This window comes from Triticum urartu, chromosome 5 (assembly GCF_003073215.2).
Source record: "Triticum urartu cultivar G1812 chromosome 5, Tu2.1, whole genome shotgun sequence".
Taxonomy (NCBI): Eukaryota; Viridiplantae; Streptophyta; class Magnoliopsida; order Poales; family Poaceae; genus Triticum; species Triticum urartu.
This window is the reverse complement of record NC_053026.1, coordinates 347,815,426-347,832,359: the sequence shown is the minus strand read 5'-3', so window position 1 is coordinate 347,832,359 and position 16,934 is coordinate 347,815,426. Positions and strand designations below refer to the sequence as shown.

General features: G+C 41.9%; 1 protein-coding gene across 1 annotated transcript; it reads left to right on the top strand.

Annotated features, from left to right (window-relative positions):
- The first annotated feature begins 5,422 nt into the window (after positions 1-5,422).
- On the top strand, positions 5,423-16,400 carry LOC125508949 (protein argonaute 16-like). The gene is given in 24 exon segments (XM_048673769.1): positions 5,423-5,599; positions 8,613-8,790; positions 8,890-9,092; positions 9,758-9,976; positions 10,055-10,191; positions 10,275-10,372; positions 10,512-10,609; positions 11,021-11,177; positions 11,285-11,401; positions 11,475-11,582; positions 11,664-11,726; positions 11,810-11,923; positions 12,029-12,194; positions 12,267-12,382; positions 12,498-12,635; positions 12,869-12,999; positions 14,022-14,087; positions 14,928-14,991; positions 15,070-15,181; positions 15,285-15,358; positions 15,593-15,687; positions 15,792-15,823; positions 15,923-16,041; positions 16,043-16,400. Coding segments are annotated over 23 exon segments (2,664 nt in total). The 5' UTR covers positions 5,423-5,599; positions 8,613-8,622; the 3' UTR covers positions 16,112-16,400.
- Positions 16,401-16,934: the final 534 nt, after the last annotated feature.

Below are 16,934 nucleotides of genomic sequence, written 5' to 3'. Positions count from 1 at the left end.
ATATTATGTCAGTTTTATTGATGATTAGAGCAAGTTCACTTGGATATATTTGCTTCGATATAAATCTGAGGTTTTCTCTATCTTCCAAGAATTTCAGAAACTTGTTGAGCGACAATTTGATAGAAAAATCCTTTCAGTCCAAAGTGACTGGGGAGGGGAGTATGAGAAACTCAACTCTTTTTTCCGTAGCATTGGGATAGCTCATCATGTATCTTGTCCTCATGCTCATCAACAGTATGGCTTCGCTGAGCGCAAACATTGCCACATTGTTGAAGTTGGCCTTTCTCTTTTAGCTCATGTTTCGATGCCTCTCAAGTACTGGGATGAAGCATTCATTATCGCCACTTACCTCATTAATAGGCTTCCTAGCAAAGTCATTGGCAACTCCACTCCATTACAGCGTCTCTATCATTAAAAACCTGATTACAACTATCTTAAAATATTTGGGTGTGCTTGATATCCCAATTTGCGTCCATACAATCACCATAAGCTTGAGTTTAAATCCACTCAATGTGTATTTCTTGGTTATAGTAATCTTCATAAAGGTTATAAGTGCCTTGAAATCTCTACTGGACGCATCTATATTTCTCGTGATGTTGTTTTTTATGAGACTCTCTTTCCTTTTGCCAAACTACACCCCAATGTGGGAGCCTTGCTTCGTGCAGAAATTGCACTCCTCTCAGACTCTGCCACACCACCTGATCACGGGGGTGAATTAACTGAACTTGATCATGTACAAAAATCCCAAGGAAATTCTGATTCTGTTGATGTTTGTGCTAATTCACGTTGTCATTTTATATGTGAGGAAACAAACAAGGTGGGCACAGAGACTGCTGCTGATTCGGCTGACAGCGCGTGATCCCAGGCGGATTCGCCTGCCCAGCCTGTTGTCTCTGGCGGCGCGCGATCCCAGGAGGATCCCCCCGTGTGCTTGGACTCACGCGGTCTGGTGGCCGACCGCGCCGACTGGGTGGCGCCCACCGGTCCCGCAGCGTCGCCTCGCGTCAGTCCTGCCGCATCACCTCGCGCCACGTCTCCACGCGCTGAGCCGCCTGCCAGCCCATGTGCGGGGGGGGGGGGGGGGGAGTCACCCGTCGCCACGTCTACGCAGGCCTCCATAGCACCTGACCATGGGTGCGCGCCTGACCCCAAACGGCTGGTCGCGGGTGCGCGCCCGGTCCCTCGACTGATTCGGTGCATGGACCCGCCTTGTATTAGGAGCCGGCTGCTGGTTTGTCGCCCGCATCGGATTGGGAGCCGGCCGGATCGTCTATGGCAGTGGCTGCTCCTGTGCCCCCTACATCTTCTCTTCGGAAAACACGGTCTCAGTCAGGTATTGACAAGGAAAAATAGTACAAATGATGGTACGATAAGGTATGATAAAATCAAACGTGCCTTCCTTACCATTACTGGTGGACCAATTCATTTGTATGACGCTCTTGCTAATAAGGATTGGAAGGAAGCCATGGACAATGAATATAACACACTTATGAAAAATAAGACTTGGCACTTGGTTCCACCAAAGTATGACAATGTTATTGATTTTAAATGGGTGTATAAGATAAAAAGGAAGTTTGATGGAAGCATAGACATATATAAGGCTGGATTAGTTGCCAAGGGATTTAAACAGAGGTTTGGGATTGATTATGAAGATACTTTTAGTCATGTTGTTAAGTCAACTACTATTCGACTTGTCTTGTCTATTGCTATTTCCAGAGGATGGAGTCTAAGACAGCTAGATGTTCAGAACGCGTTTCTTCATGGTGTTCTTGAGGAAGAAGTGTTCATGTGGCAATCACCAGGTTATGAGAATCCCAACACACCACAACATGTCTGTAAGTTGGATAAAGCTTTGTATGGTTTGAAGAAGGCCCCAAGAGCCTGGTATTCCAGATTGAGTATGCAGTTGCAACATCTTGGGTTCATACCATCCAAGGCAGATACCTCATTGTTCTTCTTTAATAAAGGCAATGTCACTATCTTTGTGCTTGTTTATGTTGATGATATAATTGTTGCTAGTTCAAGTTCAGATGCCACTACTTGCTTGCTTAAGGATCTCAAGTTGGAATTTGCTCTCAAGGACCTGGGGGATCTTTACTATTTTCTTGGTATAGAGGTAAAGCAAGTTAAAGATGGAATACTTCTCTCACAGGAAAAATATACAACTGATATTCTCAGGAGAGTAGGGTTGGAGAATTGTAAGCCAGTCAATACACCAATTTCTACCTCAGAAAAGCTTACAGTGGAAAGTGGAGAAGTTCTTGGACCAGAGGATGCAACAAATTATAGGAGTGTTGTAGGTGCTCTGCAGTATTTAACACTTACACGTCCTGATATATCTTATTCAGTAAACAAGGTATGTCAGTATTTACATGCACCTAGAACTACTCATTAGACTGCAGTTAAAAGAATTCTAAGGCATCTCAAGTTCTCGGAAGGTCTTGGACTTGAAATTACCAAGTCCTCTTCTATCCTTGTCACTGCATACTCTGATGCTGAATGGGCAAGATGTGCTGATGATAGAAGGTCTACAAGTGGTTTTGCTGTGTTTCTGGGAACTAATCTTGTGTCATGGAGCGCAAGAAAACAGGCCACTGTTTCCAGGTCAAGCACAGAGGCTGAATATAAGGCCTTGGCTAATGCTACAACTGAAGTAATGTGGATATAGACATTACTCTACGAGCTTGGAATTAAGGCTCCATAGGCTGCGAGATTATGGTGTGACAATATTGGTGTAACTTATCTCTCAGCAAATTCTGTTTTTCATGCACGGACAAAACACATTGAAGTTGACTTTCATTCTGTCAGAGAAAGAGTAGCTCGGAAGCTTCTTGAGATTCGGTTTATTCCCACAGGAGATCAACTTGCGGATGGGTTTACGAAGCCTCTTACCGAGAGAAGGTTGAATGAATTTAAGTACAATCTTAACCTTAGCAAAGCTTCTTGAGGTTCAGATTGAGGGGGAGTGTTAGAATAAACGTATAAGAGATGTATAGGGTTAGGAGTTTGTTCAAATTATGTACCTCATCTCTATCTCTTCTTCTCCCCAATCTCTCTGTAACAACCTTCCTGGTCATCTCTCGATCTCTTTCTCTGTAACTTGTATGTCAAGGCTTTCGCCCAATATATACATGCGGCCCCAGACACAAGGTTCTACGCTTCCCATATCGTTTTACACTCTGCCCAGTTGGCAATCACGGATATGACCTTCGATGTACTCCCTTCGTCTGAAAAAACTTGTCCCTCAAATTGATGTATCTAGCACGAGATACATCCATTTGAGAGACAAGCTTTTTCGGACGAAGGAAGTATGTAGTATGTGGCTAAGATGAAAACACACATAGTTATTTCCCAAAACTTGTATAATTAGCTAATATTTTTGCTAAGTGAGCTGCCACATCTGCTCAATTACTTTGAGCGGGCATCACTTCTCAGAGTCTCGGCCTCTGTGATCTGTGCGCCACCTTCAAAAAAGCATCCCCAAAATAGCAAGCCCCTAGTACCTGCATGCTCCCTTCGCATGTGTCTTTGGTGAATGACATGTGGGCCCAATAGGTGTCTGGCCCATATGTCAAACACACAAAGGCAGGTAACGTTACGGCACTGAAGCAGCCTCCCAGCTTGTGTGATCTCTGTGCCACTGCCACCTTGACACGCCATCCTCAAAATAGCAAGCACCTTATGGCATCTTCGAAGCTGGCCCCAAACCGTACACTGCACTAGTCCGTCGACCGGAGAGCTCACATAGATGCGAGAGCCGGACATCAATCGTAGCCACATGCATTTCAAATCAGATATTGACTAACCGGACAAATTATATCAAACACGAGAAAATAACACAAATCATCCGTAAATAGCATGCAAATATGTGCAGTACAACGATAATTCAAATTCAATGAGATTAACCAGTTGTTCGCCGAGTTTTTTATGGATAGATCATGTTACCTCACAAATATTGTCCCCTAAACTTCATCCAACAATGTATGTGCATGAATGGTCTGCCCTCTGACATTTAATACCGCGGCAGCGCGTACAGGCTACGCAACGTGGAGAGCAACAAGAAGCAAAACTTACGATCTCCATGGTTACCAGGCGCTATGCCATATTGCCTCCAACTGATCAACCGCTCTACAAAACTTTGTGACGGAGTTCTGGATGGTGTACCGTCAATACACTAGAGACTTGATATTGCGTTCATAGATGATGTGCATGCCATAGGGCGCAATGTGCTTTCGCGCATAAAACCAACCATGCACGCTGTGCCAAAAGGCCCCCCTTTTCTGCTCCTGCCTACGAAATCAGCAGATACGGCCAACCACGCATCGCACAACACCTCATCCTCTTTCACCGAGTACTCCGCCATCATTCTTACTCTAAAAAACGACTTAGGTCGTCGCCCGCATCCACACACTTCCCCCACCTCGACACCGCATCCGATGCCCATACTTGGCGGCGTTGGTGGCCTCTTTTTGCCTCCGTCGTAGCACCTCCACGGCTATGCCACCACCTGGACTACGCCGCTGCCTGCCCACAAGGTGTTCGACACTTCGCACGCAAGGTACCATGGATATCAACGTCTGTGCGACATGAAGTGGGAGGCGACGACGATGGCGGCGTGGCCGAAGGTATCGATTGCGAAGGGAAGGGGGGGGGGTCGGGCGTTGTGCCCCGACGGACGTGCCAGGGGGAGGACAAGGCGGCCGTCGCGTGCGTCCGCGCCATCACAAACCCAACCAAAATTTTGGCCAGGAATGGGTCACAGACGACGAAAAACACGGATAGTTGTTCATTTGCGTCAGCGCGTTGGATCGTAATTTTTTGTTCATTTAAACCCAAATGAACGCGCGCGCATAAAATGCGTGGGCACGTTGAAGTTGCTCTGAGAAAAAGAATTTGTATTCGCATCAGCACGTTGAGTCGTGGTTTTCGTCCTCACGGATCCAAACGAAAATAACCGAAGAAATGGGTCAACGCAGTTGGCCAAGGATGCACTTCTGCTCGGTCGTGCGAGGCGTCAACAGCGCCGCCCATTTTGCCGTGCTGTGGAGTGGATCCCTGGCCATCGGTCGAGCCCCACCCGCAAACTGGATCCTCCTCTGACCGACGTCACTGGCCTGGCCCACCTGTCAGCGACCAAAGGCTTCCACCAGCAAACGCGCACCATCGCGTCTCAGCCCAGCGAGACACGCTTGCGCCATGCCGTTTTTTTTTTCTTCTATCTTCTTCTTTCTTCTTCCGAATAAACAAGCTTGGCTGGTTGCCCCGCTGTGGTTCAGCCGTTTAGCATATCCGGTTCACAAAACTAGCCCCCGAAAACCCGTTGAGAAAAAGAGGAGAAACCCACCGCAAGCAGCCGTCTATCTTCAAACCGACGGACCAGATCCGCGTGCTCACGATGCGGAAGAAGGCCCGAAGCGCAGGCCAACTTATAGCCGGTCCCATTCCCATTTCTTCCCAAATCCCACCCCCCGCCGTCTGGCGTCCTCCGCCCCGCCTTCCTTTTTCACCTCTTCCCTTCCCCTCCATCCACCTCCCAAGGGCGCGGAGGCGGAGAAGGCGGAGGCGAGAGGGTTCCGCATCTCCGGGCGAGCTCTGGAAGGTGGGTTCGTGTCTGCTCGCGCTCGCATCGTTAGGTTCCGCAGCGCCTGGTTCGATCCGGCGTGGGGTTTTGAGGGTTTTTGTGGCTCGCACATGCGGGGTTTTGGGGGTGGGATTGGGGGAGTTCTGTGAAACGCGAGGTGCATTTCGATTTCGTGTTGCTCCGACTCTAGGTAGTTGGGTTCGAGATGTTTGTGCATTCGATTTCTGAGCGCGGTGCTGGTGCTCGTCGCGCTCGCCCGGTTCCACGGCGCGTGTCTGGTAGGGGATTTTGGTTCCGCGCAATGCGGGCGTTTCGGGGGTTCTGCCTTGCTTTGGATTCGAGGCCGGTTGCGTCGAGAGGTTCGTGTGATCGATCTCCGGGGCCCGGTGCTAGTGCTGGTCTCGCTCCCTCCGTTCCACGGCGCGTGTTCGGTTCGATTCGGTGACCGTTTTGGGGGATTTGGGTTCTGCCCAATGTGATTGGTCAGGGGCTAGGGGTTCCGGGTTGTTTGATTCGAGATTGCTGTGTGATATTGCAGACGCTGCCCCTGATCCTAGCGATTTTTCATCTCTAGATAGACGATCGAGGCCGTCAGGCCGTCCTGTGACTTATTTAGAACCGTCCTGTTACTGCGTGCGTCCGATTGTTGGTACGGAGGTAGAGTAGAAGCATCTCTCTGCGTGGTTCTTTTCTTCATGACCGGTTAGGTGTTTGGTTCTTATTTCGTGGCCGAACTGCTTTACCCGGGAGGTCTGGGTGCAATAATCTCATGCTCTGCTGGTGCACGCGAGTTTCGATTGTTTGGGGTTTGCAACTCAGCAAATGGCATTTGCTTTATCGTGGCATAGATCTCCGCTTCCACACTTGCTGCCTACTTCTGCATCGATATGAACATTGGCTTGGATTGGTACTAGTTTGCTCTATTTGCGTGGTGAGGGTTTGGATTCGGCTTTGATTTCCCCCGGTCTCCTGTTTCGGTGGATTTGGTTGCCCCTTTTTTTTTTGAAATAGCCAAGTTGATTCAGTTTCTTCCCCGTTTGTGCTTCATGATAGATTGACAGATCGTTTCTCGATGCTGTTTCTGGTCTGGATGTAGAGTTCCGATTTAGCAGGTCCACCATTTTCAGATTACAGTTATGTAGTCGCGAACAATACTGTTACAGTGCTTTTAAGATAGTATTTCGTTCACGATTTTTGTGATGCTGATGTGTTCTGGATGTACTTTTTTGGACTAGCGGACACTTTCCAATGATTGTAGTGTGTTTCTGGAACTTTCTTATACCCTGCTTCTATCCTGCACCACTGTTCCCATGGTTTAAACAGCAATATATGGAGGTGTTTTATTTGGTCTGAGTTTTGTCAAAATTGCTTTGGTTCACTGCCATTTTACTGTTGTAGGCGTTTTGCACGATCTATCTTTTCCTTTTCCCGGGTGCTCCACCATATGTCTCAGCAACTGGTCCTGAAGTGCTGATTGCTACTTGGACGGACTTGAGTTTATGTGTACATGTTGTTGTAGTTGTATTAAAAGTTCAGCTGTATTCATTCCATGTTCCTTCTGCATGCTAATACGTGGGCACAAACATACCATTCATTGTTTATTAATGGCTGACGGTAGACCTAGTGACATGCCAGGATTGAGTGTTACAGTGGAAGACCACTGCAAGCTATTACTAATGATAGCAGTTAGTATAGTTTTTCGGGTCGAATGTAGTACTCCCTCCGTTCACAAATATGAGATGTTTTGGATATTTCAATATGGACTACATACGGACTGAAATGAGTGAATACACACTAAAATGCGTCTGTATACATCCGATTCAGAAAAAAGTTAGAACATCTTATATTTGTGAACGGAGGGAGTAGATCTTAGATCTAGATGCAAGTATATTATTATATGTCGACAGAAAATATTCAAATATCTGCTCGTGTTGCTGGTTGTACAAACATTCTGAATTTGGAGAGCTCTCTTTTTTCCCGAGACCACGCAGGAGCACTGCATGTTAAGGGCTAATGCTTGGTGAAGTTCTTAGACCAGTTATGATATGTTTTGTTTCAGTTCTGTTAAGCTACTTCTAGTACTATTAATAGACAACCTCAGTGTTCTATTCATATGCTGCAGTAGTATCCCCTTGAAAATGAAAAATACCCAGAACAAGAAGCTGCTGTGCTTGTTGCCTCTTTGTATTTCTTCTTTTAGTTTTTTATTTCCGGTACTGAATTTTTTTGTTTTACAATTATTTTACTAAAATAGGTTCATACAAAATAATAAAAGAGTAATGTAGCACTGACTTATAACTTTTGGCATTGATTCATAGGAGAAGTGGAGGGAAAAACATAGGAATAGGAAATTTTCCTTTGGTGACACATTTTCCTTTGGTTTGACTTTCAGAGGAGAAACAAAGGAATTTTACAATCCACTCACATCTGTCTCATTTTTTCATTTCTTTGCTCAAAGAACAAGGGCAAAGGCATAAGTTGCATAATAACAACCTAATCTTACCTTTGCATATGTTTAACCTTGACTTGACACTTGACTATGCTTTTTTAGAATTCCTGTGTCTTTTACTATTCCTGTGAGTCAAACACCCAATTCTGCAAAATTCCTGTGTTTTTACAAGCTTCTGTTTTGCACATGCAATCCTCCTATTCCTGTTTTTTTCCCAGTTTGTACATTTTCAGAATCCTGTGAATCAAAGAGCCCAACATGGTTTGCTTTTATCAAGAATATAACAACATTACTATAAAATTAACCTGTGTACAGCTCTGTTCTGCCTTGTATGGAACACAATGTGTTTAAATTTCTCAGATTCAATTTAGTGTGTGCCAATTTCTCCTTGCGCTTGTCATGATTGATGTTACCTTTTTATCACTTTATTGTCATGTTTTGATCCTACCTTTTAAATTGCCCTGGATGGCCAACATTGTTTTCCCAAATAGTTTCCAAGAAAAAATTGTGTATGGTTTATGTCCCACTTCTATTCGCTTCATGTTCTTTGCATCAATTGACCTTAGAACTGACTTCATTCAGGTACCTGATTATGGCGGCTAAAACGGGTGGAGCTGTACAAGTGCATAAGAATGACACTGTTAAACGCACAGCAATGGCACGGAATGGCTCGGGCCGTGAAGGAAAGCCCATTAGGTTGCTGTCAAACCACTTTGCTGTGAAGCTTAGTGGGATTGATGCGGTTTTCTACCAATACAGTGTAATGAATAATTCTGAATTTCTGCATTTGTTATTCTTTTCTCAAGCATTTGATAATTATCGTTCAATGCCTGTTCTGAAATTTGTGATTATGCTGCAGGTGTCCATCAAATCTGATGACGATCAGGTGGTTGAAGGCAAGGGCATTGGCCGGAAGGTCATCGATAAAATGTTGCAAACATACAGTTCTGAGCTTGCTGGAAAGGATTTTGCATACGATGGCGAGAAATGTCTATTTACTGTTGGACCTCTTCCACAGAACAACTTCGAGTTCACTGTTATCATGGAGGAAACATCTGCAAGGTACGTATGTACCGTCGATCATAGCAAACTATGTGAGCTGATGAATTTGCCAAGTGCAAGTAGTTGGATAATGATCCATTTTTGTTCTTTTTTATGGGAAACCCATTCTTGTTCTTAGTGTCCGCACTGCCTACTTCCCTGTTCTTGCTGTCATGTTGTTCGCTTACTGGTATTTCAGTTCCAACTATCAGGATTTTTTGATTTTTTTTGAGATTTGTAGCCAACTGTCCTCATCCATAGTCTAGCTTTTTTATTGTGTCTGTTTTTGTACACATAAATACTCGTGGTAACCAAAGTGAGGAAAACATCCTATATTTGACAGAGTTCTACTTGAAATGGTTATCCCCCATGGGATTGCTGTGTTGAATTTCTACTTGAAATGGGCAACCCCCATGGGATTGCTGTGTTGAATTTCCTATTTGAAATGGTTAACCCCCCATGGGATTGCTGCGTTGAAGTTTTATTTGCTATATATCTTGGTTAAGCCACAAAGGATTGTTATGCAGCTGTTAGTTCTGTTAGTGATATTTATTGTAGTATCATACTCATTAAGGTCCCAAATTTTTGAATGGCAACATGGATAATATATTTTGTTAATGCTCAAGGCACTTTATAGATAAAGAAATACAAATAGGAAGCTTACCCAAACTTCATCTGTTCTTCAGGGCTGTTGGTGGGAGTCCAGGACATGAAAGCCCTGGCCCGGGTGACAAGAAACGAGTAAAGAGGTCACATCTTCCAAAGCAGTTCATAGTGGGTATAAGTTACGCAGCAAGGATTCCCCTCAGATCAGTTGCCCTAGCGCTTCAAGGAAGCGACTCGGATCATGCCCAGGATGCTCTGAGAGTCCTTGACATTGTTTTAAGGCAACAGCAGGCTAAGCGGTATGGATAATGTAGTTTTAAACTCTGTTTACCTCTTCAGTCTCATTCTGATTGTAATTATTGTTTGTCTGTATCCAGAGGTTGCCTACTTGTTAGACAATCATTCTTTAGTGATGACAGTAGAAATGTAGTTGATTTAACTGGTGGAGTCAGTGGTTGTCGTGGACTCCATTCTAGCTTCCGTACTACAATGAATGGTTTATCTTTGAACATGGGTATGTGTTCTTCGGTCGACTTGTGTATTTTGATCCACTTTGCTAATCATGAGAAACTGATGTGGCACATGTATGTTAAACAGATGTTTCGACTACTATGATTGTGACCCCTGGACCTGTTGTCAACTTCCTCCTTACAAATCAAAATGTCAGAGACATTAGAGACATTGACTGGCCCAAGGTTCATGATATTATAGCACTGCCTGATATCCCAGCTTTTATTTTTCTACTGAACATATATTTTCTTTGCTTATTTTTTTCTTCTCATGATGCATATTTCTAGAACTTGTCACAAACTTGTATCTATATATATCTTGCAGGCAAAGAGAATGTTGAAAAATCTGAGAGTTAAAGCTACACACAACAACATGGAATTTAAGATCATTGGGCTTAGTGATCAGCCTTGCTCTAGACAGACGTATGGTTCTATTCCTGCATTGCGTTATTCATTATTTTTCTCACAAACGGGTTCCCCAATTCCACATCTATCCTTATTCCATTTCTAAATCTTGTTTGTCCAACCTGCCTTGACTTTCTTCCTCCAGTTATAAGAACATAATGCTGTAGGATTCACACAGTTAATTTTGTATAACTTTCAGCAGTGATATCTTTGTAAATATATAGACTGAAATCATGATGTAAAAAATATAGTTGTCACATCAATTGTCTGTATAATGTATACTTTTATGACCTTTCCACATAATGCAAAAACAAATGTTTAGAGCCACTCGGAACACAAACGTTATTTTACTGGAGATATTAGTTTATTTAATAGTCACTACAATTCTACAACCTGCTTTAGTCATGTTGAAATTAAATTGATCCGCAGATTTCCAATGAAAGTTCGGAGTGGAAGCAGTGAAGGTCAAACTGTTGATATTACTGTTGAAGAATATTTTAAATCCAAGCAAGTGTTTTTGGAGAAGCCTTATCTGCCATGTCTTGATGTGGGAAAGCCGAAACGCCCGAATTATCTCCCAATTGAGGTTGTAGCCTTGACTGTTTATTCACTTTACGTGTGTCTCACCAGTTTTAGTTGCTGGCTGCACACAAAGTCCAAGTTGTGATATATGTCTTCCTTTTGATGGTGCAGCTGGCGAACATGATATCACTTCAACGTTATACGAAGGCACTGTCTTCTCAGCAAAGAACGACATTAGTTGAAAAATCACGACAGAAACCTCAGGATCGCATGAGAGTTGTTACTGATGTGGGTTTGTTGACTTCTGTTGAGATGTTACAACTTCTAGTTTCTTCCTTAGCTACTGACATGCAATTTACAGGCAGTAAAAAGTAACAGATATGATGATGACCCAATCTTTTCTTCTTGTGGCATTAAAATTGATAGTCAACTGACGCGTGTTGAGGGTCGTGTTCTGTCTGCACCAATGGTTAGACCTAATCTATTTTACATTTTGCTCTTTCCATATACATGACTAATCTTTTCAAACTGTTCTGATATGTTATTCCAGTTGGTTGTGGGAAATAGTCAAGATTGTGTTCCATTCAAGGGCAGGTGGAATTATAATAACAAGGTTGCTACTTGGTTACATGTGACAGAGCACACCTAATAAAAGTATTTTGTACTGAACTTAAATTTCATTTATTACTATTGCAGAAACTATTTGAGCCTGTTAGGATTGAGCGTTGGGCAATTGTGAACTTCTCTGCTCGTTGTGACATGAGCCGGATCTCAAGAGAGCTGATAAACTGTGGACGAACCAAAGGCATTGTAAGTTCTTCCATGACTCCTTTATTTCGCAGTAAAGCATGACAGCATGTAGCTTGTCTTGTAATGACATCTGTTGGCATATTTTATACCTCCTGTCTTGCGTAGATCATTGAAGGCCCTTACAGCCTGGTGGATGAAGATAACCAAGCTAGGAGATGTGCTCCCATTGTAAGAGTTGAAAGGATGTTCGAAAAAGTTAAAGCAAACCTTCCTGGTCCTCCGGAATTTCTGCTATGTGTTTTACCAGAGAGGAAGAATTGTGATATTTATGGTAATATGTTAAACAATATTCTTTTGCTGTTCGTGGATCTTCATGTAACAATCTTCTTTTACTCTCTTGAAGGCCCATGGAAGAAGAAAAATCTTCATGAGATGGGTATTGTCACTCAATGCATTGTTCCTACTGCTAAGATGAATGATCAATACTTCACCAATGTTCTTCTAAAGATCAATGCTAAGGTACATATACTTGTCTCTTTATCTGATTGTGCCTGTTAGGTTTGACCCAACTGTCTTACCTCACTTACAATAGCTTGGTAGGATGAACTCTTAACATGTTTATTTTTGTTAATAGCTTGGTGGAATGAACTCTAAGCTGGCACTGGAGCATAGCCGTAAGATTCCAGTTATCAATAAGATACCCACAATAATTTTGGGAATGGATGTTTCACATGGTTCTCCAGGTCGATCAGATATACCATCAATTGCTGCTGTATGTCTTCTTCCCTCTCTTGCAGTACTTGCATCAAGAAAATATCTTGTGTTTCCATCCCTTTGAGTACTCCTAAAAGTAGCTGCATAGTTTAGACGGATATGTAGCACAAATAGTCTGTACAATTTATAAAAAGGGTCTGCACCATTCAATGAACAATAGCAAAATCCATCACTTTTGAATCACTATTTTGAACATCTGTGGGATTTTTATTTACCCTGCATATGCTACAGGTTGTTGGATCTAGATGTTGGCCACTAATATCACGCTACAGGGCATCTGTACGGACCCAGTCTCCAAAGGTTGAGATGATTGATTCTCTTTTTAAGCCACTGGATAATGGAAAGGATGATGGTATAATAAGGTACTGTAGACTTATCACCTGTTATTTCTGTTTACACCTGGCATTCTTTTAGTTATATTGTAGTAGAGAGAAGTGCATATTTCAACCCCGAACTCTTGTCCTGGTCTAATTTACAACCCCAAACTCCAATACCGTCTAAATTACAACCCCTAACTCTCAAAACCGGCTAGGATTCAACCCTCCCCTCTTTGTTGACCGGTTTTGACCGGTCAACGGGTCCCGTCAGCATGGCACATCAGCATTATTTTTAAAAAGCTGTAAAATAAAAAAATCCAGGAAAAGAAATAAAAAAAATCAAATTTCCGGGAAAAAATCAGGGAAAATAAATAAAATCGAATTTCTAAAAAACAAAAATATCGATATTTCCATGAAAAACCAAAAAATACTTAAAATAAAAAATCCAAGGAAAAAAATTCAAATTCCCAAGAAAATTATATAAAAACTGTAAAATAGAAAAAAAATCTAGAAAAAGTAATTTCCAAAAAAGTTCAATTTTTTGATTTTTTCCCCCGAAAATCACGGAAAAAGTTTCCGAATTTTTTTCGCAAACTTTTTTTTGGAAATTTGTTTTTTTTCCTGATTTTTTCTCGATCTTACAGATTTTTATTTATATTTTTCTTGAAATTTTGAATTTTTTTCCGACGTGGCATGCTGATTGGACCTGTTGACTGGTCAAAACTGGTCACCCCTGGTCAAAACCGGTGAACAAGGAGGGGAGGGTTGAATTCTGACCGGTTTTGAGAGTTGAGGGTTGTAATTTAGATGGTATTGAAGTTCAGGGTTGTAAATTAGACTAGGGCAAGAGTTCGGGGTTGAAAAATGCACTTCTCTCTATTGTAGTACTATGTACTCCCTCCGTCCTAAAATTCTTGTCTTAGATTTGTCTAAATACGGATGTATCAAGTCACATTTTAGTATTAGATACATCCGTATCTAGACAAATCTAAGACAAGAATTTTGAGACGGGGGGAGTATGTTGTTCTACGCCTGTCACATATTTTTGCTTTCACTTTGCTTTCCAGGGAACTTCTACTAGACTTCTACACGACCAGTCAACAAAGAAAGCCAGAGCAGATAATCATCTTCAGGTATTTCTTATTATTGGCATGACATGTTATAGATATTTTGGAATTTACATTCTGATAGTTATGCTGATGGCCTTAGGTATGTTAAGTTTTCTCATAGAATTATTTGCTCGGATGATCAAAGCTTGATTTAGCCTTAAAAAGGAAAGACACATTTGGTAGTATTTTTTTCTGTTTGACAAAGAGAGATCTCCATCACACAAGCGTTCAGTTATCTATGTACAGAAAAAGGGACTGGAACTACTAAACCATTTTTTCTTTCTGCCTTCTATTTATTTTCTTTTATAATCAAGAATTAAGTATGGTAGTGGTAATGTGGCACCCATGAAACATATCAAAATGACATGCACAAATCTCATGTAGAAGTTTATGATAAATATGCTGCATTATTTATTCCATTTTTTTGTCTTAAAAAATGGATATATATTTATTTATTAGTGTTTGTTCCTATATTTACGTTTTCTTTGTATTAGCACACCTATTTTCTATTAAAAGTTAAAAACAACCAGTTTTTGTAGTTCATGATCGACTGTTGACTTTACTTCCACAGAGGCTACATTCTAAGTAATCATCATCTTGTTTGAACTTATATAATTTTAAGAAGTCATGGTATTCCACACAAGAACTCGATATTGTGAACGAATTATTTCCCTCTACATGCAAAAGTCCAAGCTTAGCTTGCTGTTTGTATGTGGAAACAATAGCATTGTTCAATGCATTGACATCATAAATTAGAATTTTGTCTTTGTTGTCTCCTGTGTTTCAGCTGCACGTTTTCTGCACTAACTAGTTACCAGTATTCTGAATTCGTCCATCATTTTCTTATGTGATCAACATATGCAGGGATGGTGTGAGTGAGTCTCAGTTTAGCCAAGTACTGAATCTTGAGGTTGATCAAATAATAAAGGTTGTCCTTGGCACTTATTTGGCTTGGGAAACTTTTTCTGGAAATGTTCTTTTTTTTTACAGAATTTTAATGATGCAGGCTTACCAGAATATGGGTCAGGGGCCACCTCCAAAGATTACAGTTATTATTGCTCAAAAGAATCACCACACGAAACTGTTCCAAGCTGACGCACCAGATAATGTTCCAGCTGGTATGCAATTGTCCTATGTCAAACATAGCGGAGCACTTCGCATCCGCACCAACGAAAAGAGAACAATTTAAGGAACTAAATTGCATTCTGGCTTTATGAACAGGGACTGTAGTGGACTCGGGTATTGTTCATCCGAAACAGTATGATTTCTACATGTGTGCTCATGCGGGACCTATAGTAAGTCTCCCTGCTTACCAACCCAATATTTTGGAAATTGCATCATTTCTAGCAGTTTGTGATTCGACTGCTGATTGCGTAGTTATCTGTCAGGCTTTATTTGGCATCCTAAATACTGTAAAATTAGTGGCTGGTTATGCATTTTACCATCAATTGCCTAATTGTGTGTCAGACTTTTCATGTGCTGTGTATATTTGGCATCCTAAATACTGTGAAATGTTTGCTCCCTCGTAGGGCACCTCAAGGCCCACCCATTATCATGTCTTGCTTGATCAGATTGGTTTCACAGCAGATGAACTCCAGAGTCTAGTTCTTTCCCTTTCCTATGTGTAAGTACACGGCTATTTCCCAATCTGTTACTGTACAGTACGTGGTGGTTCTTTACTTTCTTATGAGTTTGGTTGATGATATTATTCTTGTGCTTGTTGCTCAGGTACCAGAGGAGCACCACTGCAATATCTGTGGGTATGTTGACATTGTAGTAGTATATCACAATGTACTTCCTTTTGTATTTTTAAGTGTGTCATGACATTTGATCAATGCTGTGTTTTTCATATTCTCCAGTGGCACCTATCTGTTACGCCCACCTTGCAGCAGCGCAGATGAGCCAGTTCATAAAATTCGAGGAGTTTGCTGATACCTCATCTGGGAGTGGTGTCCCTTCGTCGTCAACAGCAGCAACAGTCCCGGAACTGCCACGGCTGCATGCTGATGTGTGCAGTTCGATGTTCTTCTGTTGACGTGGGCTTTTAGTCAGATCGTTGTGCAGCAGGGTTGACTTTTTGTGAGTGAAGAAACCTGATATTGGATAGGTGACAACACAGGTTTGGCTGGGAGCAATTTTTTGGATGGTATAGTGTCCGTGGTTAGGATGGTCGTGTTCGGATAGTAGTAGCAGTTGACACTTGATCGCTAGAAGGCTTATGGATGTGAATTCCAGATTCAAACTTTGCTCCATTTGTAAGCGCGTACTTTTGGCATATGCCAAACTCTTTCGGGCTTTGACTACAAGCTGTCCTTTTAATTGAGATATCTTGTTTAATCGTTTTTTTTGCGAGATGATATCTTGTTTAATCTTGCGCTGGTACTTGCCTAAAATTAATTGTTGTGATGTGCTCCCTCCGTTCCATATTACTCGTCGCTGATTTAGTACAAAGTTGTACTAAATCAGCTCTGAATAATATTGAACGGAGGGAGTACTCTATAGATGCAACCTGTACCTGTCAAGAAACCTTATACTGGACAGGTGACTGTAGGTTTGATTCAGGACCAGTATCTAATAATTGAAAATAACTTGACAGTATGCTTTCATTACCACCAAGTGTCTCACGGAATGAAAATGAATCATGAGTAATTTGCGATTCATTAGTTGAAAAATAGTTTGCAATTTAGATGATTTTTTAAAATAAGTTCTATGTAAGTGGTTGTTGCGGAGGTTTTGTAGCAAGTATTTTTTGTGACCGACTTTTTTTTTCTTTCGAAAAAGCATTGGATCTATTAACCAGGAACAGGCATTACAAACCCTTAAACAAAGATAGGTAATACAACAAAGTCCTCATGGAGCCGACCATCGTCT